At 34.6% G+C, this 23331-nt stretch overlaps 4 protein-coding genes and 1 pseudogene across 8 annotated transcripts; 3 read left to right on the top strand and 2 right to left on the bottom strand.

The window, feature by feature from the left end:
- Window positions 1-329: 329 nt before the first annotated feature.
- LOC149398064 (uncharacterized) lies at window positions 330-2750 on the top strand. Of its 2 annotated transcripts, none has more exons than XM_089615109.1 (8): window positions 330-559; window positions 670-782; window positions 1064-1135; window positions 1386-1421; window positions 1540-1585; window positions 1669-1762; window positions 2301-2358; window positions 2468-2750. In XM_089615109.1, the coding sequence occupies exons 1-8, from the start codon at window positions 481-483 to the stop codon at window positions 2516-2518; spliced, it is 549 nt and encodes a 182-aa protein (XP_089471235.1). In that variant the 5' UTR covers window positions 330-480; the 3' UTR covers window positions 2519-2750. The 2 variants fall into 2 exon arrangements, with proteins under 2 accessions (XP_089471235.1, XP_089471236.1); XM_089615110.1 differs by having other exon boundaries at window positions 344-546.
- Window positions 2751-3959: 1209 nt separating this feature from the next.
- Window positions 3960-7220, top strand: LOC149398065 (uncharacterized). The gene is made up of 8 exons (XM_089616045.1): window positions 3960-4145; window positions 4241-4353; window positions 4823-4894; window positions 5107-5142; window positions 5447-5492; window positions 6285-6372; window positions 6690-6747; window positions 6932-7220. Exons 1-8 carry the CDS (start codon window positions 4067-4069, stop codon window positions 6980-6982), a joined length of 543 nt encoding a protein of 180 aa, XP_089472171.1. The 5' UTR covers window positions 3960-4066; the 3' UTR covers window positions 6983-7220.
- Window positions 7221-10933: 3713 nt separating this feature from the next.
- On the top strand, window positions 10934-13971 carry LOC149398066 (uncharacterized). Its single transcript, XM_089615285.1, has 7 exons — window positions 10934-11408; window positions 11842-11913; window positions 12051-12086; window positions 12358-12403; window positions 13392-13472; window positions 13611-13668; window positions 13777-13971. Exons 1-6 carry the CDS (start codon window positions 11298-11300, stop codon window positions 13634-13636), a joined length of 372 nt encoding a protein of 123 aa, XP_089471411.1. The 5' UTR covers window positions 10934-11297; the 3' UTR covers window positions 13637-13668; window positions 13777-13971.
- Window positions 13972-15420: 1449 nt separating this feature from the next.
- LOC149398067 (chaperone protein dnaJ 49 pseudogene) lies at window positions 15421-17928 on the bottom strand (annotated as a pseudogene). Of its 3 annotated transcripts, none has more exons than XR_016297108.1 (3): window positions 17762-17928; window positions 16515-17658; window positions 15421-15738 (listed from the first exon to the last, which is right to left on the bottom strand). The product of XR_016297108.1 is annotated as a chaperone protein dnaJ 49 pseudogene, transcript variant X2 (transcript). The 3 variants fall into 3 exon arrangements; XR_016297109.1 differs by lacking the exon at window positions 15421-15738 and adding an exon at window positions 15750-15961; XR_016297107.1 differs by lacking the exon at window positions 15421-15738 and having other exon boundaries at window positions 16297-17658.
- A 2199-nt stretch (window positions 17929-20127) lies between these two features.
- LOC149398068 (uncharacterized protein At2g34160-like) lies at window positions 20128-21676 on the bottom strand. The gene is made up of 5 exons (XM_089615829.1): window positions 21436-21676; window positions 21254-21302; window positions 21016-21078; window positions 20869-20933; window positions 20128-20517 (listed from the first exon to the last, which is right to left on the bottom strand). Exons 1-5 carry the CDS (start codon window positions 21556-21558, stop codon window positions 20413-20415), a joined length of 405 nt encoding a protein of 134 aa, XP_089471955.1. The 5' UTR covers window positions 21559-21676; the 3' UTR covers window positions 20128-20412.
- Between the last annotated feature and the right edge of the window lie 1655 nt (window positions 21677-23331).

A 23331-nucleotide genomic window follows, 5' to 3' on the forward strand; every position in this document is an offset into this window, starting at 1 on the left:
TGATTTAGATTTGATTCGGTTTTTCTTGTATAAGAGTTAATATCAATGAAATTGAGATTTGTGACGCAGTTATTCATTTCAGGGTATAATTTCATCATTTTAGTTAAATAGAGGGTATGAACTCGACATTTTTGAAAACCGATGGTTAAACTCGATATTTCACTAAAACACATGGTATAAATGTGTTATTTTACCCGTAGTAAATTAGTAGTACTACTACCATTTCCTTGCTATTTTGGGCCTACGTGGTCCACGTGTCAAAAACCCATTTGAGGCACGACGTGGCAACGAAGTTCTTGCATTTCCAGAGTCAAGAAAGATCCTTTCTGATAAAAAAAAATAAAAAAGGTCAAGAAAGATCTGAAGGGTGTTCGTTAATTTGCCAATGGCAATAACGGTAGATAGGTAACTTTCAATTTCAGAATTTGTAACAAAACCAAAAAAGATACAAACTTGCATCAAAATACGGCAAGCTCGCAAATGGGTTGGGTCGGAGAGACATTAAGCTCGATCAAGTCCATCAAAGTCAGAGACACTCTCTCTCAGGTCATCACTTTAGGTCTGGTTATCACCACTTTGCACATTGAGAGATATATATATATATATATATATATATATATATTTTGCAAAATTGACCCTTTTGACTCGAGTTTTTATCTTTATTTGAAGGTGTAATTGTATCAACGGCATTGATGATATGGAAGGGAATGATGTTAATAACCGGAACTGAATCACCTGTGGTGGTTGTCATATCTGGTAGCATGGAACCTGGTTTTGCTAGGGTAATCTCATTAATATTCACTATTGTATCTTCTGTAATTTCATTCTGTAATTTGGGTTTTCTTGTTTATGAATTAATTAATGATGATACATTGTGAAACATAATAATTTAGGGTTTTTTTGTGCCCTCTGACTTAATTGCATTTTGTTGAACACTTGGTCATACAAACTGTTTGCTCATCAGTTGTTTGACCTCTCAGCTCAAAAGCCCTTTCCTTTTTTCATTGTTTATTGTAAAACCTTTTTTTTTTTCGTTGTTGTAAGTTGTTTTAATTCTGTGCAGGGTGACATTTTGTTCATACACATGAGCAAAGATCCGATACGGGTCGGCGAAATTGTCATCTTCAACATAGAAGTAAAGCCCTTTCCTTACTCTCTTTATCCACTAGTATTCTTTGAAATCCTTAAACTCTTTTATGCTGTAATAACTTGAGAGAAAGAAAAGTAGTTTTGAGACAATGTTACCCAGAGTTGCCACGAAATCCGGCATCTTATAGGATTGTTTTGAAGAACCCAATTTCTCTTTGATCCTCGTTGCTCAACCTTAAGTGAAACTTCTTTTGAGTGTTTATTTTTTGCTGATCTTTTCTTCTGTATGTGTATAGGAACGGTCTATTCCGATTGTCCATCGAGTTATCGAGGTAAGAATTCTAAAAGCCCTTTACTTTTCACTAGCAAAGTTCCGATTCAACAAGAGCTCATTTGATCTTGGTTGAAAGAAACTGATCGAAATCACCTGAATCTGATACTCGTCATTAGGTTCGCGAGAGCAAAGATAGCAAAGAAACCTATGTCCTCACAAAAGGTAATATCGCTTAGTGACTGTATCATAATCATCATCATCGCCACTGTCATCGTTGTTTCATGATTTGTTCGATTATTTTTCAGGAGACAACAACTCGTTGGACGATTATAGAGGGATGTTATACGGGCCGGGCCAGAAATGGTTGGAGCGACGCCACATAGCGGGCCGGGCTGTCGGGTAATGAATTGTGCCCAAAAAACTTGACATTGTTACTGATCTCGTATCTGAAAGATATAAAACAGTGTTCATGATATGGTCATCAGCAACATCTATGCTCAGTGGCGGAGCCATAATTTTCAGTCATGTGGGCATAATTTATACTTTTAGGGGACGTGTAAGAAAAAAATTATTCAGGCGGGGGCATATATGAAAAAATCATATAATTTTAGGTTAAAAATGTTAAAAAATTGTAAAAATTAAGACTTAACATTCATACCCTCCTAGCTCCGCCTATGACTCTGATTGTGAATTGATATTGAGATGAAATCTCACAATACTTTGATACCCAATAGCTTCAACGAGGACCTGATCCATAAAATAACAGAATCCAAGCCAAAGTGAGTGAGCAAAAGAGCCATTATTTTGAGGATAAGGATCGCAAGTCACCCTTCTCGTTGATTTTGATTTGGAACCGCGTGATAATCATTTGTGAGCAAAATGAATTAAGGTGTGAGTTTTTCGATTCCCTGATTATCTTCGGTGCCTCTCTTTGCAGGTTCTTGCCTTATGTTGGCTGGTTGACGATAATCATGACAGACATGCCTATGGTCAAGGTCAGATTGCATAATCCATTGAGACTTTTTCAGAAAGATTTCACTATTATTTGACTTGAAAACTAAATATTACAATTTTTTTTTTTAATAATTATTGTTGTTGTTGCAGTACATTGTTATGGGAGCTTTGGGATTGCTGGTCATTACCTCAAAGGATTAGTGAACACAAATGGCTAAATCGATTTTATTTCGTCACATTAGGAGTAACTGAAACTGATTGATGACGTGCTCAGAAATATTCTTGTACTCAAAATTCAGGCATGAACGAAATCAAGACTGTAAAATATTTGCCAGAGCAAAATCACTTTGTTACAAATCAAATTTTTGTTTACCAACAATTGCTCAACCAAATATTTATTCTGAACTATAAAATACAAACATTTTTCATTGCACATGATACCAAACCAATTTATTTTGAATTAAACATATTGTCAATCAATGCGATGACTAGTTTTAGTGATAATTGTTTGGTGAAGTCTAGGGTATCCTGGGGCTGAGAGAGTGTTGGCCTATTTTTATAAACTTTCAGACGTGAGTTCTCGTGTCTATTACTTAGCCAAATAGTAAAAACAGGTGTAAAATGCTGATCAATTCTCTGAAATTTTGAATCAGACGCAGAGAAGTCGTGTCTCATTCGAACATTCTCGCGTCTATTTAGACGCGTTTTATTCTAGGCGAGTCTATTTAGGCGGGAATGGAAAGGGTTGGTGAATCCCACGCGATTCCAAACTAGGTGACATTATTTTGGATTGTGGAAATCAGATTCCTATGCGGACTCGTGAGGTTTTTCTTCCTTTTATTGTGGCCGAGACTATCCTTGCTATGCCGAGACCTATCGTGAAATGGAAGGATTAGATTGTTTGGCACTTTGATAAAAATAAAGGGGAATTTCTCGGTGAAAAGCGAGTATCATATCGTCGTCGTCGCATAAGCTAGCCTCCTCAAAAACCTTTGGAATCTCAAAATCCTTATATGGAAAAAACCTTGGATCGGAACTAACATATGGAGCTACAAGATATTTTTCCTTTTGAACTTTGAACCCCCCCTGAATCCGAGTCTCCTAGCCATTTTCCTTTTGGAAATATATGGAAAATTTCGAACTAAGCTCATTCGTCGATATTTTGGTTAAACTTCTAATTGCAATTTTTCAATTAAATTCATTGAAAGAGCTGGAAACTCAGTTACACATTGACAGTGCAAATCCTCTCTTCCCAGATTGTATTCATGGCCTGTTGTTTTTATTCTTTAGCTGCTCACTGGTGCTAGTACAGAAATTTAAAATGTGGAAAAGATTCAAAGAATAGTCATTTTCTGATACGATAGGTGCTAAGGTTAATATACTGGATATATATATTCACATATCTAATATGAAAAAAAAATATTAAAAAACTGTATAAAGGGATTTTTTTTGGGGGTAATATTTGGGTACTAATTAAATTTTACCCAAATTATTTCCTTAGTAACAATTGAGTGCATTTTATTTTCATCTTCTTTCCCTTTTATATTTCCAGGCCCCACCAAAATTCCACGTGTCTTAAGCCCATTCGAAACACTACGTTTTGATTTTTGCACATAATCAAAACAAAAACTAAAAATAACTCCGAACAGACCATTTGATTTTTGCACATAATATACTTTTTCACAGCACGATCTTTGGGCAAAAAAAAAAAAGAAGAAGAAAAAAACCATCTCAAAATTCTCTGAGAAAATGGGTTGGGTCGGAGAAACAGTAGACTCGATAAAGTCCATAAAGATCAGACAGACCATCTCTCAGCTCGTCATTCTGGGTTCGTATCAATTCTATTCACTTATTTTTTTTTTTTTTTTGGTTCAAGCTTTGATCTTTGTTTTCGTTGCTGAAATCGAATTATCTTTTGTGAAGGTATGATTGTCTCATCGGCATTGATAATATGGAAAGGACTAATGTGTATAACTGGAAGTGAATCTCCTGTGGTCGTTGTGCTCTCTGAAAGTATGGAACCTGGTTTCGCTAGGGTCAGTCTTTATTCATTATCTTTAATTATATGTCTAGTTCTCGAAAATTGGTACAATTTATTCTTACCATGATCTCTAATGGGGTCGTAGATATGGTTCTAGAGAAGCAAATTTTTTTCTTATTTATTTATCTGAGTAACATTGTTTTAGTCTCCACATTTTTTAGAATTGAATGGGTTTAGTTTGTTGCAAGTGTTTGAGATATGGTTGATAAAGGCTTAAACAAAGATGGTCTCATTAGATGGATGTTAGTGATAAGAAAGTTGTACTCTTTTGGCTAAAAATGCTAACTTTAGAATGTCAGTGGTGTTAACAATCTCGTTCTTTGAATTTGAACCGCATGTTTAAATTTTTCTCATGATGATAAAAAAATGGACATTCTATTGACTCGTACAGTCTCCCGCCATTTTTTTTTATCGTTGTTTTTCGTATCTTCAATCTTAAGTGACATTGCTTAAATTGTTATTAGGGTGATATTCTCTTCTTGACCATGAGCAAGGAACCGATCCGTGCAGGAGAAATTGTTGTGTTCAATGTAGAAGTAAGTTCTTCTCTTTCTTTTATCTTTTATCTTCTATTTGTCCATCTCTGTTGCAGAATCTCGGTATTTAGTTTCCATGAAATGGGATACTAGTGATGTTTTTTCAGGGCTAATTCTTTATAACCCATTTTATCTCCAAGAAAAAGAACTGTCAAGTATTAAAATTTTATTATTGTCACCACTTGCTGATTGATCTTCTGCGTCATTTCTAGGGGCGTCCTATTTCAATTGTTCACCGTGTTATCAAGGTGAGAATTCCAAGTGGCTTTAACTTTACGATTTTATATTTGCATTGACAAACTTATCAGCGAAATTGGGCATGGAGAGATAGAATAAGAACCCTACTTAGTAATCTTCTCAACAAGCTCCTAATATTGAAACTAATGAATGAAAGTCGGTGAATGAAAATGATAAACTAATTCTTTAAATCGAGCGAGATTTTTATTGCTTCTACTAACCTTTCTCCAACATTTGATTTTTATCCGTGCGATTTTCTTCCATTTCCAGCAACTTAATTATAGTTTTCTTTTTCGATCCATTTTGATTTGGCAGGTTCACGAGAGACAGGACAACGGAGAAGTTTATGCCCTCACAAAAGGTACCATTTTTCCTTCTTTTTCTTTACCCGAAGGGGTCAAATGATTTATTTAGAGACGCTTTTGTCACCATCTACTTTGTGTCGGAAAAGAGAAAATTCAGAAGAGTACTAATGAGTGTACAAGACAGCATAGAATATACGGAATCAAATGTAGTTGTGAAAATATCATTAAAAAAAATCCTATATTGTTTTCTATTGACATAATGCCCTTGTATTTTACACTCAGTCACAAACAGTCAAATAGGGGTTTTGCCCTTGACATAGTTCCAGTTTTGTCTTACTTTTTCTTGTTCTTCAATTGTTTCATCTTGCCCTACTCGCGAAAATCATCAACATCAAATAACACATGCGTTTGACTATAAGTTTTGCATATCAAATGTTTGATCTAAAAGATTCTTTCGACCACATTGAAAATATGCTAAAAAGTCAACATAATTCGGGGTTAGGCACTGTTTCTAAAAAATGTAAACGTAAGAGTTTTTAAAGCACAAACACAAAACTGGGCGAAGGTTTGTTATAGAAGAGGAATGATTGTGTTATGGCAAAACTGATGGGTTTTTTTTATGATTTTTTTAGTGATGTAGTTTCAACTTTTTTTTTTTGGCTGAAACAATGCTGAACGTATTATTGCCGTGGACTCGGATAAAGTTGGTTTTTTTTTTTTTTTTTTATATATATATATATATATATATTGGAGCTAAGCTAGTTAACAGCACTTATGGCTCTCTCTCTGGTGTCTTCCGTAGTTTTTAGTTGTTTTTATTTTTATTTTTTATTTTTATTTCTTTGCAGGAGACAATAACGACGTGGACGACCGAATGTTGTACGCTCCGGGCCAGAAATGGCTTGAAAACCACCATATCATGGGAAGAGCTGTCGCGTAAGTCATAGAAGATTTTGATAAAATACTTGCATAGGCGTAGAATATTATTGACCACTTAAAGTTACAACATCCAAGAATCTGAGAAATCTCGGCGATTTCTCAGATTCTTGGTTTATTGAAGATTGTGTTTTCTTGTGACCTCATTGACTTTCGTAACACAGGTTCATGATTATAGTTAGAAGTTGTATTAATTACCTGGATTTATCGTTGTTCAATCAAAGAACTCCTGAAATATCGAAATTCATCTTTCGTTTATCATTCCTTACAGTGTTTATAATTATGAGAAATAATAATCCTAACATTCTTCTCTGCAGGTTCTTACCTCATGTTGGCTGGCTGACTATAATCATGACTGAAAAGCCAATAATAAAGGTTTGTTTTCATTAGTTCTTGTGTTTTAAAATTTACATAATATTTTTTTCCGAACTTTTTCATTTTGTTTCGCCACCATGCTTTTCCTTGGATTTATTTTTATTTATAAATTATTATTTCCCTTCAATGTGACATAGCTTGCTCTTTGTATATAATTAACTAATAATTATTTTTTCTCTTGCAGTACATAGTTATAGGTGCGTTGGGATTGTTGGTTATCACCTCAAAGGATTAGGAGTAACAACTCTCAAGTTTAATCCACTTTTTCCCAACAATTTTTTTCTTTTCTTTTGAGGAACCAACATCACATTTATTCCCTTTTTTATTTATTTATTCAAAAGACAATGAAATGTGCTTTTGATACCGGACGAGCAGGGTAGTTGATCACAAGATCTTGGACCATGGAGAACAGTGTATTTTAGAATGAATGAATCAATGGGAATGATGGTAAGTGACTTTCTGTTTTGGTACCATCTGTTTAGGCGTTGATGCACAGCTCGTAATCATAGATTAGAAATCAATGTTTGAAATGGTCACTGCAAAATTCGGTTAGGTGTTATCTTTCCCGTGAAAGCCACCGGTTGAAAAACAATATTTTTGTCGGCAATCACATTTTGTGATTCGTAAGAAAATGATTTGTTTAAAATGCCGTTTTCAATACCGTTTCGAGCCTCTTGATTTACGGAAAATCGACAGGTCGATGGAAAACTGAACGGAAATAATATGGAAAAGGGCAAATGAAATGTCGTTTTCAAATGCCGTTTTTCATGGAAAACCGATGTGCCGATGGAAAACCGAACGAAAATAATGTTGCATAATATATTGAAAATATATACATATATTTTTCAATTTTTAAATTTGAAAATATATGATATGCAAGTTATAATATTTTTTTTTATGTATATGCACTAATTAAATATATCATTAATTTGATTAATTAGTACTTTAAGTTAATATATCTTAATAATTAAATTAATTTGTAATGTTTTGACTATTTTCTAATCAGTTGATTTATCCATTTCATTGTGAATGGCTATTTGATATAATTTTTACTGATAAATTGCAATACATTTTAAAATACTTTAGTATGCAATTAGTTGTATTATTTAATAATAAACAAATGTGTTATGTACCATATAAAATTCATTGTGTCAGGCTGAGTTGTACTACTTGACGCAGAAGGGAGAATTTTTATACAATTGGTTGAATACATCATTTTTTGTAGTTGCCCTTTGCCAACATTATTTCCATGGTTGATGTATTTGTATTTCCAATTTGGTATTTCATTATTTTTATCACTTTTATTACAATTGGTTGAATACAAACTGTCAGCATGAGAAAGAGAAGTTTGCATACAATTGCCAATTGGTTGAAGCCTGAGTTGTACTACTGAGTACTGACGCGCAAGAGAGAGAATTAAAAAAAAAAACGTTTCCCTCTTTTCTCATATCTCTTCAGAAATGACAAACTAACCACCTACCTCTCTCTCTCTCTCTCGCCGAAAAAAATGGAGGTTCGCCGGTAAAGTGGACGTTCTCCAAAAGTCTTCAAAAATTATGAAAAAAAAATATATGATGTAGGTCGTCACGAGATGAACAAAATTAATGAACGAAGTTTTATGTAAAAAAATCAAAATGCCAACGAAATTCTCATTTTTCAAATCTAAATAATAAAAAAAAAACGAAAAAACGCAAAAGGGATTTCTTTTTCTCCCGACAATCGCTTATATGCGACGAAAACATGGACATTCTATTCCTTCAATACAGCGACAAACTTCGGACGCGTTCTTGCGAAACGACACTGTTTTTTCCGATTTTCGACCGAAAAAAAACGATGAAATGCGTAATGTAACGTTCGTCGGCCGCTGACCCTCCGAAAGCGGCGGCGCCACCGATTATCATTGACTTTCGTCGGCATTTGAAACCCTGGTTTTGAACATCTATGATTTGTGGTTATTATTTTTTTCAATAATTTATTGCAACTAACTATTTCCTCAACTCCTTTTAAAATTATAACAAAAGTTTCATTTTATTAAAAAAAATAATTCACCAGGCCCGCAGTAAATTAATTAACTGACGCAATAAATTAATTAACTAAGTGAACTATTGGACTACTGGCCTAATAGCACCTTATTTTTTAATATGAAACTTCGGTACAGTGCTAGTACAAAATTTATTTTGGAAGTATGATTTTCAGTATTGTTATCAATGATATAGGAAAAAAAAAATGTTAAATTATACTATGATTCATGATTTTGTATAATTTTGTACAAATGATTTTTGTTTCGGCTACATATTTCATCTTCAAAATTCATATAAGTTTGTGTCAGCGTTTTCACCGGCCGCCAATATTTTGGCGGCCGGTATGTCATTGGTAAAAACAAATTGGTGTCATGAACAAGTATTATCTTGATATGTTCATGTTTGGAATTAAGATTGTTATGGCCGTTAACAGCTCAGGCAGAAGAAAAAAAAAACCTCTCGCGAACATATAATTCATTATTTATATATTTAAAGTCATAGCTCACATAAGTTAAAAAACATGTAGTTCTATCTAGAGGTAGAACCAGCTCCAAATATGATGTTAGGATTATGAACCCTAATTCGACTAGGCAATTCAACAAACAGATACAATGCACAAAGAAAACAAAGAGATTGTTGACGAGGTTCGGCCAAAAAAGATTCTTACTCCTCGGAATTCTCCACAGAAATTCGTTTGCACTATTTTGATCACTGATACACTTTCAAATCCTCTCTCAGTTGATACACTTGCAGTTAGAGCTTCAACTCCAAAGAACACAGAGGTTACTTACGACCTAAGCTACCCTAAGAATCAAATTTCCCTTCGATCTCACCCGCTCAGCTCTCTACTCTGATTTCTTTTCTTGATCTGGATACAAAAATAATAGTACAATCCTTGATCTAGAAACTCTAGACTAGTCTAATAACGGTGCTTTATAAACCAGCACAAAAATATAACTTCACTCACACGTAAGCTGAGTAACTAACTCTGGACTAATAATGCCACCGTGGCAGCTGACTCCACATATATTTTACCCAAAGCTTTTATTATTTGCTCATGAAAACTCAAAAACCATCCATGTTCCACATTCAGAAACTTCGGTTTTGGTAACGAGAGAGAGAGAGAGAGAGAGAGAGAGAGAGAGAGAGAGAGAGAGAGAGGCTATACAAAATAGAACTTTGTATACATTTATTGCAATAAATTGGTGTCAACATGTAAAAGACAGGGAAAGAGTATAGAACTGGGTCAACGTATGACAAAACTCGCTGCTATATTATACTTTTCAAAACAGAGTACAAACAAGAAAAAGAAGAAGAAAAAAGAAAAACCCAGGAATAATTCACTTCCACAACTCCAGTTAAGGGTGGCAATTCGGGTTACGTGTTGTGTTCGTGTCGTGTCTTATTCGTTTTCATGTATTTTTTGACAGACCCAGACACTACCCATTTATTAATCGTGTTTATGAGCAAAACCCAAACACGACCCACTATTTTTTTGTCAAATCCAGACCCAACCCACTAAGACCCATTTATTAATCGTGTCTCAATGGACCATGTAACCCACGAACCCACTTAGACCCACAGACCCATTTAGACCATTAAACTCATTTGAAAATGCGAATCGGTTTAGACCTTTAGACATGTTTACTTCAAAATATTGAAATTCTCTCAATCAAATTAAATAACAAATTAGTCAGAATAAGTAATTAATACAATAAAAATACTCCATATAATCAACTAAGCCATCAACATAATATTTTTACTACAAAAGAGAAGTTCAAACACAATCCATAGGGTCATTATGGGTCTTTATCGTGTTTACCCATTAACAATCCATTTAATATTCGTGTGTCATTGGGTCTCAATGAGTTGTCATGTTCGTGTCGTGTTCACCCGTTATTTAATCGTGTTAATCGTGTTCGACACGGATGGACCCAGATCCATTTTAGGTCGACCCAAACCCATTTACACCGTGTTGTAACCGTGTCGTGTCTCGTGTACGGCCCAAATTGCCACCCTAACTCCAGTGCAAATAGTAAATACCATGCTTCAGTGTAGGAAATTAGAATTCTGACCCCATCTTTAGTCTCCTCACCGAAAATTCAACCAAATCTGCGATAGAAAAAAAAAAAAAAAACACCAAAATCTAAACATTCTTCACCCATTTACTCGTAACTGAAACAAAAGCCCTCACTTCTTTGGCTTCTAAGTTCTAAAATTGCAGAAGACATAGCCAAATGAAAACACAAGCTTCATAACTTCATAAAATCATTTGCACATAATATACTTTTTCTCAGCACGAGCTTTGGGCAAAACAAAAAAAAGAAGAAAAAAAAAATCTCAAATTCTCTCAACTGAGAAAATGGGTTGGGTCGGAGAAACAGTAGACTCGATCAAGTCCATAAGGATGAGACAAACCATCTCTCAGCTCGTCACTCTGGATTCGTATCAATTCTTTTCACTGGATTTTTTTTATTCAAGCTTTGATCTTTATTTTCGTTGCTGAATTCGAATTGTGATTCTGAAGGTATGATTGTCTCATCGGCATTGATAATATGGAAAGGACTAATGTGTATAACTGGGAGTGAATCTCCGGTGATCGTTGCTCTCTCTGAAAGTATGGAACCTGGTTTTGCTAGGGTCAGTCTTTATCTATAATCTTTTATTATTTATTTATCTATTTTCTGAAAATTTGCTCAATATATATATTTTTTTTCCTTATGGGATCGTAGATGTGGTCCAAAGGATTTTCTAATCTGGGTAAACATTTTTTTAGTCCCACATTTTTTTGAATTGAATGAGTTTAGTTTGTCGTGATAAGATTTATCTAGTGAATATTGAAAATGGGACAAAGCAAAGTGATTTATATGTAATTAAGTTTTTTCAAGTAAGAAAGTTGTACTGTTTTGGATAAAGATGTTAACAATCTTATTCTTTGAATTTGAACCGCGTGTTGAATTATTTATCGTGATGATGAAAAATGGCCATACTATTGACTCATACAGTCTGCCAATTGTTATCACTGTTTTTCTTATTTTCAGTCTTAAGTGACATTGCCTTAAATTGTTATTAGGGTGATGTTCTCTTCTTCACTATGAGCAAGGAACCGATCCGTGCAGGAGAAATTGTTGTGTTCAATGTAGAAGTAAGTTCTTTTCTTTCTTTTATCTTGTGTTAAATTAGTTTCCATGAAATGAGATACTAGTGATATTTTTTTCAGGGCTAAAATTGAAAATTCCATTATATCACCGCTTGCTGATCGATTTTCTGCATCGTTTCTAGGGGCGTCCTATTTCAAACGTTCACCGTGTTATCAAGGTGAGAATTTTCAGTGCCTTTAACTATATGATGTTTTGTTTCAATCAAAAAATTTATCATCGAAATTGGGTATGATGAGATACCATAAGAAGCTAATGACTGAAAGTTGGTGAATGGAAATGATTGGAAATAGGATACTAATTCTTTAATTCAAGTGAGATTTTTATTGCTTCTACTAACCTTTCTCCAACGTTTTCTTTTTATCCCTGCAATTTTTTTTTTCCATTTTCAGCAACTTAATAATAGTTTTTTTTACAATCCATTTTGGCAGGTTCATGAGAGACAGGACAATGGAGAAGTTTATGCGCTCACAAAAGGTACCCTTTTTCTTCATTCTAACCTTAACGGGTCAAACGATTTATGAATGGTCTATTAGGAAAATAGCCAATTTAAACGTTTGTTATTGTTAAATAGCCAATGTTTGGTAAATCTTAGGTAAATAGCTATTTTCATATATGTACATGCGTAAATCTTAGATAAATAGTCACCTCTATATATTAGGTCAGGTCATTATTTATGGTTATTTATCTCAGATTTACCAAACATTGGCTATTTAGCAATGTCAAACGTTTAAGTTGACTATTTTCCTAATTTTTTGTTAATTTATTTAGAGACCCTTTTGTCACCATCAATTTAGTATCTGAAAAGAACAAATTCAAAAGCTTACTAATACATGAACTCGTACAAAGATAGCATAGAATTTACAGAAACAAATGTAATTGTGAAAATATCATAAAAAATCCTACACTGTTCCTGTTCCCTATTGATGTAATCTCTTCAGTCTTGTCTTGCTTTCTCTTGTTCTTCAATGCTTCACCTTGCCCTACTCGCAAAACCCATCAAAGCTGAATTCGACATGCGTTTGACTATGACTATAAGTTTTGAGTATCAAATGTTTCATCTGTAAGATTTTTTCGACTAATTTGAAAATAGCATAAAAGTCTTCAAAATTCGGGGTTAGGCACTGCTGTTTTTGAAAGAAATGTAATCGTAAGAGTTTTCAAATCACAAACACAAAACTGGACGAAGGTTTGTGATAGAGTGTAAAACACAAGGAATGACTGTGTTCCTAGGGAAAAACTGATGGTTTTTTTTTTTTTAATGGTTTTTTTAGCCATGTAGTTGACGTTTATTTTTTGCTGATACTGTGCCGAACATATTATAGCAGTGGCCTCGGATAAATTTTTTTATATTTATTATTTATTTCTTAGAAGCTAAGCTAGTCAATAGTACTTCTGGTGCTCTCTCTTGTGTCTGCCGTAATTCCTTTTTTTTTGTAATTTTTTTTTTTTTTACTGGAGACAGTAATTAAGTGGACGACCGAATGTTGTACGCTCTGGGTCAGAAATGGCTTGAAAACCACCGTATCATGGGAAGAGCTGTCGCGTAAGTTAGAGAAGCTTTTGAATAAATACTTGAATTGGCTGAGAATATTGCTGAACTCTTACAACATCCAACTCGAGAGAATTCTCGACGATTTCTCAGATTCTAGATTTATAATAATCCTAACATGCTTCTCTGCAGGTTCTTACCTTATGTTGGCTGGCTGACTATAATCATTACTGAAAACCCTATAATCAAGGTTTGTTTCATTAGTTGTTCTTGAAAAATTTACATATCATTATTTTCCTTTCAATGTGACTTAGCTTGTTCTGTCAATATAATTAACCAGTATTATTTTCTCTTGCAGTACATAGTTATAAGCGCATTGGGATTGCTGGTTATCACGTCAAAGGATTAGGAGTGAGTGACAACTCTAAAAGTTTTATCCACTTTTTTTATTTCCAAAAATATAATTTTTCTTTTTCTTTTTTAGGAACCAACGTCTCATATATTCTCTATGTTTTTACTATTCAAATTACAATGAAATGTGCTTTTGATACCCGACGAAAGTAGATCACAATATCTTTGATAATGGATAACAGTGTATTTTAGAATGAATCAATGGGAATGATGGTAAGTAAATTTCGTACCATCTGTTTAGGCGTTGATGCACAGCTCTTAATCAGAGTAGAAATCAATGTTTGAAACGGTCACTGCAAAATCCTTTCAGGTAATTATCTTTTCCGTGAAAGCCATCAGTTGAAATACAAAAATTTTGTCTGCAATCACATTTTTGTGATTCGTTAGAAATGATTTGTGATTTGAATTTATGTCTTGCGGTTAGTATTTTTTCTATTTGATATGAGACACCAGTAAATTTATTTTGGAAAGTATGATTTTCAGTGTTGTTATGAATGAATGACACCGGAAAAAAAATTCCAAAATTTTGGTCATTGCTCTCCTAATGAAACATTAGATTAACCTATGATTCATGATTTTGAGTAATATGGTACTATTAATTGTTGATCTTTATATATATAAACATTAGAGTAAGATAAGTGCCTTAAAATTTGATTTTCTTTAGAGAAAAAAATCGTTTTATTCAATATTCCGATGAATGAACTAAACCCAAGAGTTATATGAGTTCCAGTTCTGGAAAAACCCCACTGAAAATGCATTCCTGTATTTTCCATAAATTTTTTCCAATTCATGATAGAAAAGTTGACAACAAGAAATAAAAGTCATAGTTGACACCAATTGAGAAAACACGTAGTTCTATCAAGAGGCAGAAGCAGCTCCAAGAATACAAACCCAAAGCAGCTCAAATCGATTCTGCTCGTACCACTGATATATTGTGATAGACCTGCGCTGCTTTATTATGATTTAAGTTTTTTAATTATGTTTTTGAGGATTACTATTTTATTTCTTTATTTATTAGGGGTTTAATTGTGCAATATAGCCAATCGACCACTTTAGATTTACGTCAAGTTTTGATTAGCCGTCTTGGTATTGAAGCTTCCGGGGAGAATTTCAGGGCTTGCTCTCGAAGGAAAGACCAATCCTTTTGTGTTTTTCAGACTCATTCAATAAAATCATCACGGTAACACCACGTTCCCGTGATTTCCAGAAATTCTTTGTTCTTTTTATATTAAGTCGTTCCAGATCCTATCATTTTGGCGATCCGAGAAGGTATGAAGTTTGTGTCACAGTTCTATATCACCCTGTGTGTAGTTGAGTCCGACTCCTTCGAGGCTATTAGCCTTATCAAAAGTAAGTCGGTGATAGCTACAGAGGATGAGCACATTTGTGGAGGATCTTTACCAATTTTGGTTTTCTTTTGTTGACGAGTTTCACTTTTCGATTTTGTTAAGCGGGTAAATGGGTAACGGGTACATCATTTTCAACCCGCTTACTTGGCAGAAATACCCATAACCCGTTGTCTTGGCAGAGAGAGAGAGAGAGAGAAATGCTTTAAAAATTCGAGCTTGTATACATTTATTGTATCAAGTAGTAGCACATGAGCTGCGTCAGATATTTCTCACAATAAATTTAGGTGTCAATATGTAAAAAGACAGGGAAGTGTATATAAATGGGCTCTAGACAAGGGTCATCGTTTGGCAAAACTCGCTGCTATATAATGCCTTTTCTAAACATAGTTCAAATAAGAAAGAAAAAGAAGAAAAAAAAAACAGAAAAACCCAGGGATAATTCACTTCCACAACTCCTGTGCAAATAGTAAATACCATGCTTCTTCTTGTATGCGCTTTGGTGTAGGAAATTAGAATTCTGACCCCATCTTCGGTCTCCACACCAAAAAAAAAAAACCAATCTGCATTAAGAAAATAACACCAAAATCTGAACATTCTTCACCCATTTACTCGTAATTGAAACAAAACCCTTCACATCGTTGGCTTCTAAGTTCTAAGTTTTAACATTGCAGAACACATAGCCAAGTGAAAACATAAGCTTCATAACATCACAATCCTGGTGCTCATAAAACAACTCTTGATACCCAAAAGAAGAATTCGGTTTTTGCCTATCGCCCTGGGTTCCTATAAACATGCAAAACAGTGTTGAAATTCCTGCCCTTAGAGAAACAAAGAAAATATAGAACACCCATCTTCTTTACAATAGCATTTTGTTTTGGCTAAACTAAGGGACCTGAAACTACTTGCTCTAAGAGGAACATAGAAAATAAAGAAAACCCATCTTCTTTAATAAACTCAAACACACTCGCAACAAAAAAGGCGTATATTGAGATATGTACAATGCAGAGCAATAAAGAATTCTGTATTTAGGCAATGAGTGTAGGACTGAATTTTGTGTCAAAACCTTTGAGCACCCAAAACAAACACAATCAACTGAAATTATGAACAAAATATCTCAATGCCCGAAAACCAACGAACATAAGTATTACAATTAGTATCAAACCATCCACCATTCTTTTACATTGAGTATCGTAATGCTCACAAGCTCTAATGAAGAAAAAGGAGCAAAACTACTTATTACTAATTGTTCTTCACAAATCCGGAGTCAAAACCCACAGTAATTTTACAGCAATAAAAAAAAAAGCCAAAAAAGAAAAAAGGTATTAATGATTTTAACCTTAGATTGATTCATTCCAGCACGTCAATAAGCCCTCAAGTCGAACTTCTCCAACATGTCACAATGCGGAGTCTCGCGTATGAACCCCCATTGACGCCGCTGAATCTCGAGCCGGCAATTCTGCGTGAGAATTCCGAAATACTCTCTCTCGATCTGCCGCTCTAAAGTAACCCGTTCCCGGCTCTCCACCGGGTACTCTTCCTCGAACTTGGCCGTCCTCACATAAAAGTTCACACCTTTCTCGGTCATGTATTTGTGCTCATAAGGGTACGATCTCGAGAGCGAGTAAACCGGCTCCGAAGACGGCAAAAAGTTCAGAAGCACGATCAGCAGAATCGGCAAAGCCTGAATCAGCATCCTGACGTTGAACCCACCAGAGCCCTCGTTCTGATGATGAGTATGGGCTGCTCTCGGGCCCATATTGGTCCCGAAACTGAAACCCCTGAATTGGGTCGTCTGACCCATGTTCCCGAAGAAGAAGTTTCGGAAAATCTCGTCGGCGTCGAATTCCGTGTCGTAGAATCCGCCGCCGTTGAACCCGTTGGCGTGCCGAGTCGGGCGTCTATCATAGACCGGCTCGTCGGTCCCGAGAACGTCGTACTTTTTCCTGCTCTCTCCGTCGCTGAGACACTGGAACGCCTTCGAGACGGACTTGAACGCTTCTTCGGACCCGGGGGCTTTGTTCTTATCGGGGTGAACCTTCAGAGAGAGCTTCCTATAAGCCTTTCGAACATCTTCGACCGTACAACTCTTCTCTACACCCAGGATTTCGTAGTAGTCCTTCTTCTTCTTGATCTCCCTCACGATCGCGATCTGCTCTACGGTGTAATTCGCCGTCGAAGAAGTCGACGCCGACGAAGGTCCGTTCGACGGGTTTCTCTGCCGCAGAGACGGCTGGTGCTTCTGATGATCCGACGGTTGATCGGATGACACGTCAGCGTCTTTCGTCGGTTGATCGCCGGAGTTTTTCTCGATCTCCGCCACGAGATCGTCGACCGAGAGGTTCGGATCGAGTCTCTGAGCTTTGTTGACGAATTTCAGGGCTCGGACTCGATCGCCCGATTCTAGGGCTTCCTTTCCGATTCTCAAGCACTTCAAAGCGTCGTCTTTGTTACTATCCATATCGAAGCGAGCTAAAAAAATCCTAGAAAAAATTCGAATCCTCAGAACCTATATACTTCATCAAAGGATTTCGATTTCGGAGCCGTAATTGGATATAAAATTAACAGTGATAGTATCGAACTTACAGATGAGATTCAGATCCGAAGCAGACGTATATAGAGACAGTTGAAAAAGAGAAGGATTGATCAATTAGGGTTTCATGGTTATTGGGATAAAGAAATATTAGATTTTGGGGATGAAAGACGAAGACAAATCTTCGATGACATTTTGGTAATTTTTGAGAGAGAGAGAGAGAGAGAGGGGGAGAGAGAGAGAATTGTATTTAATTATTTAATATTTATTCAGTGTTTTTCCAAGGCTTCGTAATTAATTAGGCATATTGACTCAATATGCATAAGTTATTATTTCTTTGTATTTTTCTGGACAGAAATGAATGGAAAGTCACTGTGAATGAAAGAAGGTTATTTTCCCACTTGGTCACGACTCTCAATCTTTACACACAAATCAATTTAGTGCTGTTTGCATGCTTTGTTTTTTATATTTTATTTCATACATTAAATAAAAGAATTTGTATTTATATTATTTACCATTATTCCTTGAATAGTTTCAATTTAGACCATTGCATAATAAGACTAGACAATTTTTTCACATAATAGAGTTTGTATTTTTTTTTTCCAAGATTGATGTTAAAGTGGGGATGGCTGCTAGACCACCAACCGGAAATAGACTCATAAAGCCGGTCATTCAATTTATTACGCTTTATAAAACAAGATTGTTAACTCAATATCCACCCCTCAAATGAGTTTATAAACTCAAGTCACCACGAAAGTAATTTGCTCGAAACAAAATCTAATAAGCTCTATACCATGTAGAGTCTCTAAGATCTCATTAGAATTTTGATAGGCAAATGAAGGACTATGTGCTGCTTCAAAGTGGAGTGTAGACAAATGAAAGAAGAAACTGTAATGGTCTAGATATATATATATATATATATATATATATATATATATATATATATATATATATATATATAAAAAAATAAAAAAAATAAAAATAAATAAAAATAAAAAAAACACACTCCAAGCTAAACGTGATTATGGAGACTCAACAAATTTAAGTAGACCCCCGATGCGAAACACGTTTGGCTTCCAATTTCTCTCGCAGCTTGTGTTCTCGTTGGAAAATGTTTCTCAATCACCAGCATTCTCCTTTTTTTAACCTCGATTTTATGGCGATAAATGGATCCCCACAACCTAAATCTTTAAAGTCCTATATTTGAGACGTATGTTTCGTTTGATGCTAACATAAATGAGATTATCTAAGATTGGTCATAGAAGTTGCTCTTCCCCCACAAGGGTAATATGATAGTCTCTATGCTGCGATCGAGAATCTCTTGAATCGTACTAAATAGATACCCACCTCTATGAGAGGCATTATCAACACATCATCACGTTGATGAATATCATTACTAAAAAGATGTGCACCGTTTGATTGTTCACTACAAATCAAAGCAAATTAAGCTCTAAGAACAAAATTTAGAGTTACGGCTTTTTGTTCCGTGGAGCTTCACGACCACCGTGGAAGAAATCAAAAAACTTGTAATCGTATGTTTCACCCCAAGTAATCAAGTATAAGGTAGAATACTATTGAATCCACGAGAACTTGTGAATTAAGACTTGCGGTTAAGCTTATACGTTTGAGATCTTTGCCTGCTGAATAACAAATTGGGATTTAATATGAATTAAAGGAACATAGGTCTCGTATGTCACCGAACATTTTGACATGCAATTATCAAGATTGGCCTATTTACTTGATACCTACACATCTTTACCTCAATGGTTGAACATGTTTGCTCGATTGTTCAATCGGACTTGGTGGCCAGTTTACCCGCCGCCGAATATACAACTAGAAAATCAACTACGGGTACTCGTATATCCCGTTACCCGTTACTTGTTTGCTAATAAAAATTAAAAAAAAAAAAAAATTAACACCAAACAATGTCAGAAATATTGATTCAAGTAAATCCACTCTTTTGACTAACTTAAATTGAATTTAAAATTCTAAAATTACTACTTGCAAAATTATGTTGTAGCCATGCTTTAATTAATAGCTACAATACATGACTGTAAAAAAAGACAATATATATATATATATATATATATATATATATATATATATATATATATATAACGTGACACAATCACATTTCGGGTCGCTGCAGAGGGCTATAGTCCATGTAAAAGAATCATGCTTGAGATAGAAAGAACTTCAATACCCGTTTATCATTTTGACATAAATCTTTGGGGGCATTATCTGATTGATATTAATTAGGGCATATGACAATGGAAGAGAAAAACAAGCATTACTGGAATAACATGCCAACTTTTCATTTCAAATCTTCATTAAGAATTCATCTCTTGCCTTCAGTCATATCAATCAACCTCTTGAGAAAGTGAACCAATAAAACTATATTCATAACGAACAAAAAAACAGTGAGAAAAAAAGGGTGGATACCAGGAGGAAAAAAAAAAGAATAAAAAAAATTCACATCCACATACAAATAGCCAGCCAAAGATCAGATAACAAAATTTGATGTCACATTGTCCTACAACAGTTTTTTTTTTTTTTTTTTCCTTTTCTTCTTATGCTTTACCAAATTCATACCGACAGAAGAAGTAACTGAAACCCTACCATCTATATAGTTAAACGGGAAAGAATACTCTTTTAAAAGACAAGTACAAACCACAGAATTCCATTGACGAAGACAAAAACCGCTTCAACTCTGCTCATCGGCCTCCGCCGCCGCAGCCGCTTCCCTTTCCTCCGCCGCCGCCGCCATCAGATCGTCGAATTTTTCAGTCTTCCCAAGAACAATTTCGATCTGAAAAAAAAAAACATAAAAATTAATATCAAAATCAATTTGAACATGAATACTAGAGCCATGGAAAATCAAGGAAAAGGAAACTGCAAAACCTTGGTGAATTAAATGAATTAGACACTAACTAAATAGTATATATAGAAAGCAATCATTCATCAATCGAATATCTACGAAGCCTTTAACATGCTTTGATACGGTCCAGATTCGAGAAACTGATCATTACGACACATTTAGAAACAGAGAAAACAAAGTAGGTCCATTCTCAGTAATTGAAAGATATGAAAGGAAATATATATATATATATATATATATATATATATATACACACACACACATAAACACTTGTGTATATACCTTTGCCTTTTGGATCGGTCTACCTCGTGCGTCGTCTTTCATATCAACTGTTGAGGTCATAATCTCTAAGCAAACATTGAAGTTAATATCACATTCCACTTATAGGACAGAGGTCACCAAAAAAATAAAAATAAAATGAAAGCTTACTCTTCTCAACAGCCAATCCATTGTTCTTCAAGATTTCAGCAACAGTGACAACTGTGGCGATAGCTGTGAAAAGGTAATAGACACATTAATTAATCACATCCGATTACGGTGTGAGACCAAAAATTGAGGAGACGATTTATTTCCATCACTGAGGCTACTAATTTAATAAACAGACAAATGAAACCTTGTGACGGAAAATAAAAAAGAAAATTTACATCGAAAGAAATTGGATACTTACCCATTCCGAGAGCTGAAAGCTCAACCTCGTTGTGCTGTTGCATATACCTCTGAAAAAACAAAATTGTGATAAAATTTCAAAACTACTTAAAATTTACAGGAAAAAAAAATAAAACAATGGAGGCAATGGATATATACATACATAAACGAACCACAAGAGGAAAACGAATTCTGATTTGTTACCTTGGCGAGATTGACGTAGAAGAACAGAGGTTTTTTGGTGTTGGAGACCTGAATACGGTTCTTCTTGTATGAATCTGAGGTCGTGATGTTAATGGCGTTCACTCCTTCGGTGATCTCTTCCATTGTTGAATTTCTGGGAACGAGAGAAGCTTAGAGAAGAGAAGAGAAGAAGAAAATTCCTTAGAAGTTTGAAACCCTAAACCTAAAATTTGTTTTGTTTTCGTATTGTGGTGAGAGAGATGGTGGCAGAGAGAAAGAAGGAAATTGCTATGGACCAAAGAGAATGGGCCTCATGGTTGTAAGCCCATAGTCATCTGCCGTACGAATTGTGATAACTGCTCTTAGTAACCGTCTTTTCTAATTTATCACAGGAATAACATAAAGTTTTCATTACGAAAATAACGTTTACGTTATGTACAGTATTTTTCTTCTCAATGTTAACCGTTTTCTTTAATCTGTTAATGGGATTTAACTTTGTATCTTTGCCATCTAAAATTTTATTATAAGAAAAATAAATTTTTATTGTTTGAAAAAATGGTATTTCTAAAAAGATTTAAAATAGTCATTATTTTGAAAATATTACACTTAAAAAATGTTATTTTGTAATTTTCACATTCCAACCGGTTTAATTCAACCAATGTTAAATGATAACATTACGAGATAATAGTTCTTTTAAAGTGTAATATTTTTAAAATTTGGTTTTAAATACCTTAAAAATAGTATTTGTTTTAAATTGTAAACAGTTATTCGGGATTATTTTATTTATTAATAAACTGTAAAAAAATAAATAAAATTAAATAGTCTAATAATTAAATATTTAAAACTTAAAAATATTTTTTTTGCGATAAAAATTTAGACACGTTATTATGGCAGTTAGTTAAAAAAAACTCTATATAACATGCAATTTTCACATGTGAATTAAACAAAAAAAAAAATCATGATTAAGATCTTAAAGAAGAAAATTATCCGAGCTACCTCAATTAAAATATTTTTATAAATAGATTACAATTCTTATTTTTATTATGATAACATCTCATTTTTTCCGATAATATATATTTTTAATGGTTTATATGACTTTTTTTAATATGAACAGTTCATTTAACTTTTTCTTGCTTAAAATTTCATTTAAAATAAAAAAAATCATCTAAATAATGAGATATTTATGAAATATTTGAAAATATGAAATAGTTATTGTTGTCGCTGAAAATTGAACAACGTTGAAGACTTCGGGCGGGTCGACCTAAGGTTGGACCAAGGGGTCGTGCCCGAGCCTAGTGTGTGGAACTCGAAAGTCACGAGTGTCGCTCCTCTAACTCAAGAACGTTCTTTGTTCGTCGCGGAGATTTGAGAATAAGAAGAATAAGAAGAAAATAAGCTAGAAGAGCGCAGAGGCGGTGCCTCTGGCGCATGCTCTGACACTTAACATTAGTGCGTAGGGTCATCGGCAGCGTTTCATGACTATGAAATCGAGTCATTGTGTTTAGAATTGATTACCTCTTCCCTCTGTATGAGAAGTCTATTTAAAGGTGTTGGAGGGCTGAAGAAACCCCAAAAAATTGGAATTGATCCGCGGGTGCGCGAATCGCGCACGGATTAAGGAGCGCACACTACTGTTGCATGCTCGCGCGTGGTTTTTATTTTTATTTATTTTATTTAAACTTCTTGCCTTTGTGGGCCTCATAGGGGCCTTGACATGAAATTCCTAGTAAGTCACAAGTAATATAATGTTTTTGAAAACGATCGACAACATTAGTCCCCCAAGTTCGTTGCTTGGAGGACTCCGAGAAGTGTACTTCAGAATCTTCCTAGTTGTTTGAGGGAACTCGGCTCTCTTGAGTCTTTGTTCTTTAGAAAGCGCGTCGCCTTGTGCCTCTTGGAGGTGTAAACTTTGTCGCG

The sequence above is a fragment of the Urtica dioica genome, chromosome 5 (genome assembly GCF_054948205.1).
Source record: "Urtica dioica subsp. dioica isolate 48M chromosome 5, U.dioica_male_clone48M_v1_H2, whole genome shotgun sequence".
Lineage (NCBI taxonomy): Eukaryota > Viridiplantae > Streptophyta > Magnoliopsida > Rosales > Urticaceae > Urtica > Urtica dioica.

What these genes read in the sequence shown, in the direction of transcription:
- LOC149398064 (XM_089615109.1), top strand. Translation starts at nt 481, where the DNA reads ATGGGTTGGGTCGGAGAGACATTAAGCTCGATCAAGTCCATCAAAGTC. An exon ending in TTGTCCATCGAGTTATCGAG is followed by an intron (nt 1,422 to 1,539) that starts GTAAGAATTCTA and finishes ACTCGTCATTAG; the next exon opens with GTTCGCGAGAGCAAAGATAG. An exon ending in AACCTATGTCCTCACAAAAG is followed by an intron (nt 1,586 to 1,668) that starts GTAATATCGCTT and finishes ATTATTTTTCAG; the next exon opens with GAGACAACAACTCGTTGGAC.
- LOC149398066 (XM_089615285.1), top strand. Translation starts at nt 11,298, where the DNA reads ATGATTGTCTCATCGGCATTGATAATATGGAAAGGACTAATGTGTATA. An exon ending in TGGAACCTGGTTTTGCTAGG is followed by an intron (nt 11,409 to 11,841) that starts GTCAGTCTTTAT and finishes AATTGTTATTAG; the next exon opens with GGTGATGTTCTCTTCTTCAC. An exon ending in AGTTTATGCGCTCACAAAAG is followed by an intron (nt 12,404 to 13,391) that starts GTACCCTTTTTC and finishes TACTGGAGACAG; the next exon opens with TAATTAAGTGGACGACCGAA.
- LOC149398068 (XM_089615829.1), bottom strand. Translation starts at nt 21,558, where the DNA reads ATGGAAGAGATCACCGAAGGAGTGAACGCCATTAACATCACGACCTCA. An exon ending in TGGATTGGCTGTTGAGAAGA is followed by an intron (nt 20,934 to 21,015) that starts GTAAGCTTTCAT and finishes ATGTTTGCTTAG; the next exon opens with AGATTATGACCTCAACAGTT. An exon ending in GACCGATCCAAAAGGCAAAG is followed by an intron (nt 20,518 to 20,868) that starts GTATATACACAA and finishes TTTTTTTTTCAG; the next exon opens with ATCGAAATTGTTCTTGGGAA.
- LOC149398065 (XM_089616045.1), top strand. Translation starts at nt 4,067, where the DNA reads ATGGGTTGGGTCGGAGAAACAGTAGACTCGATAAAGTCCATAAAGATC. An exon ending in CTCTCAGCTCGTCATTCTGG is followed by an intron (nt 4,146 to 4,240) that starts GTTCGTATCAAT and finishes TCTTTTGTGAAG; the next exon opens with GTATGATTGTCTCATCGGCA. An exon ending in ATCATGGGAAGAGCTGTCGC is followed by an intron (nt 6,373 to 6,689) that starts GTAAGTCATAGA and finishes TCTTCTCTGCAG; the next exon opens with GTTCTTACCTCATGTTGGCT.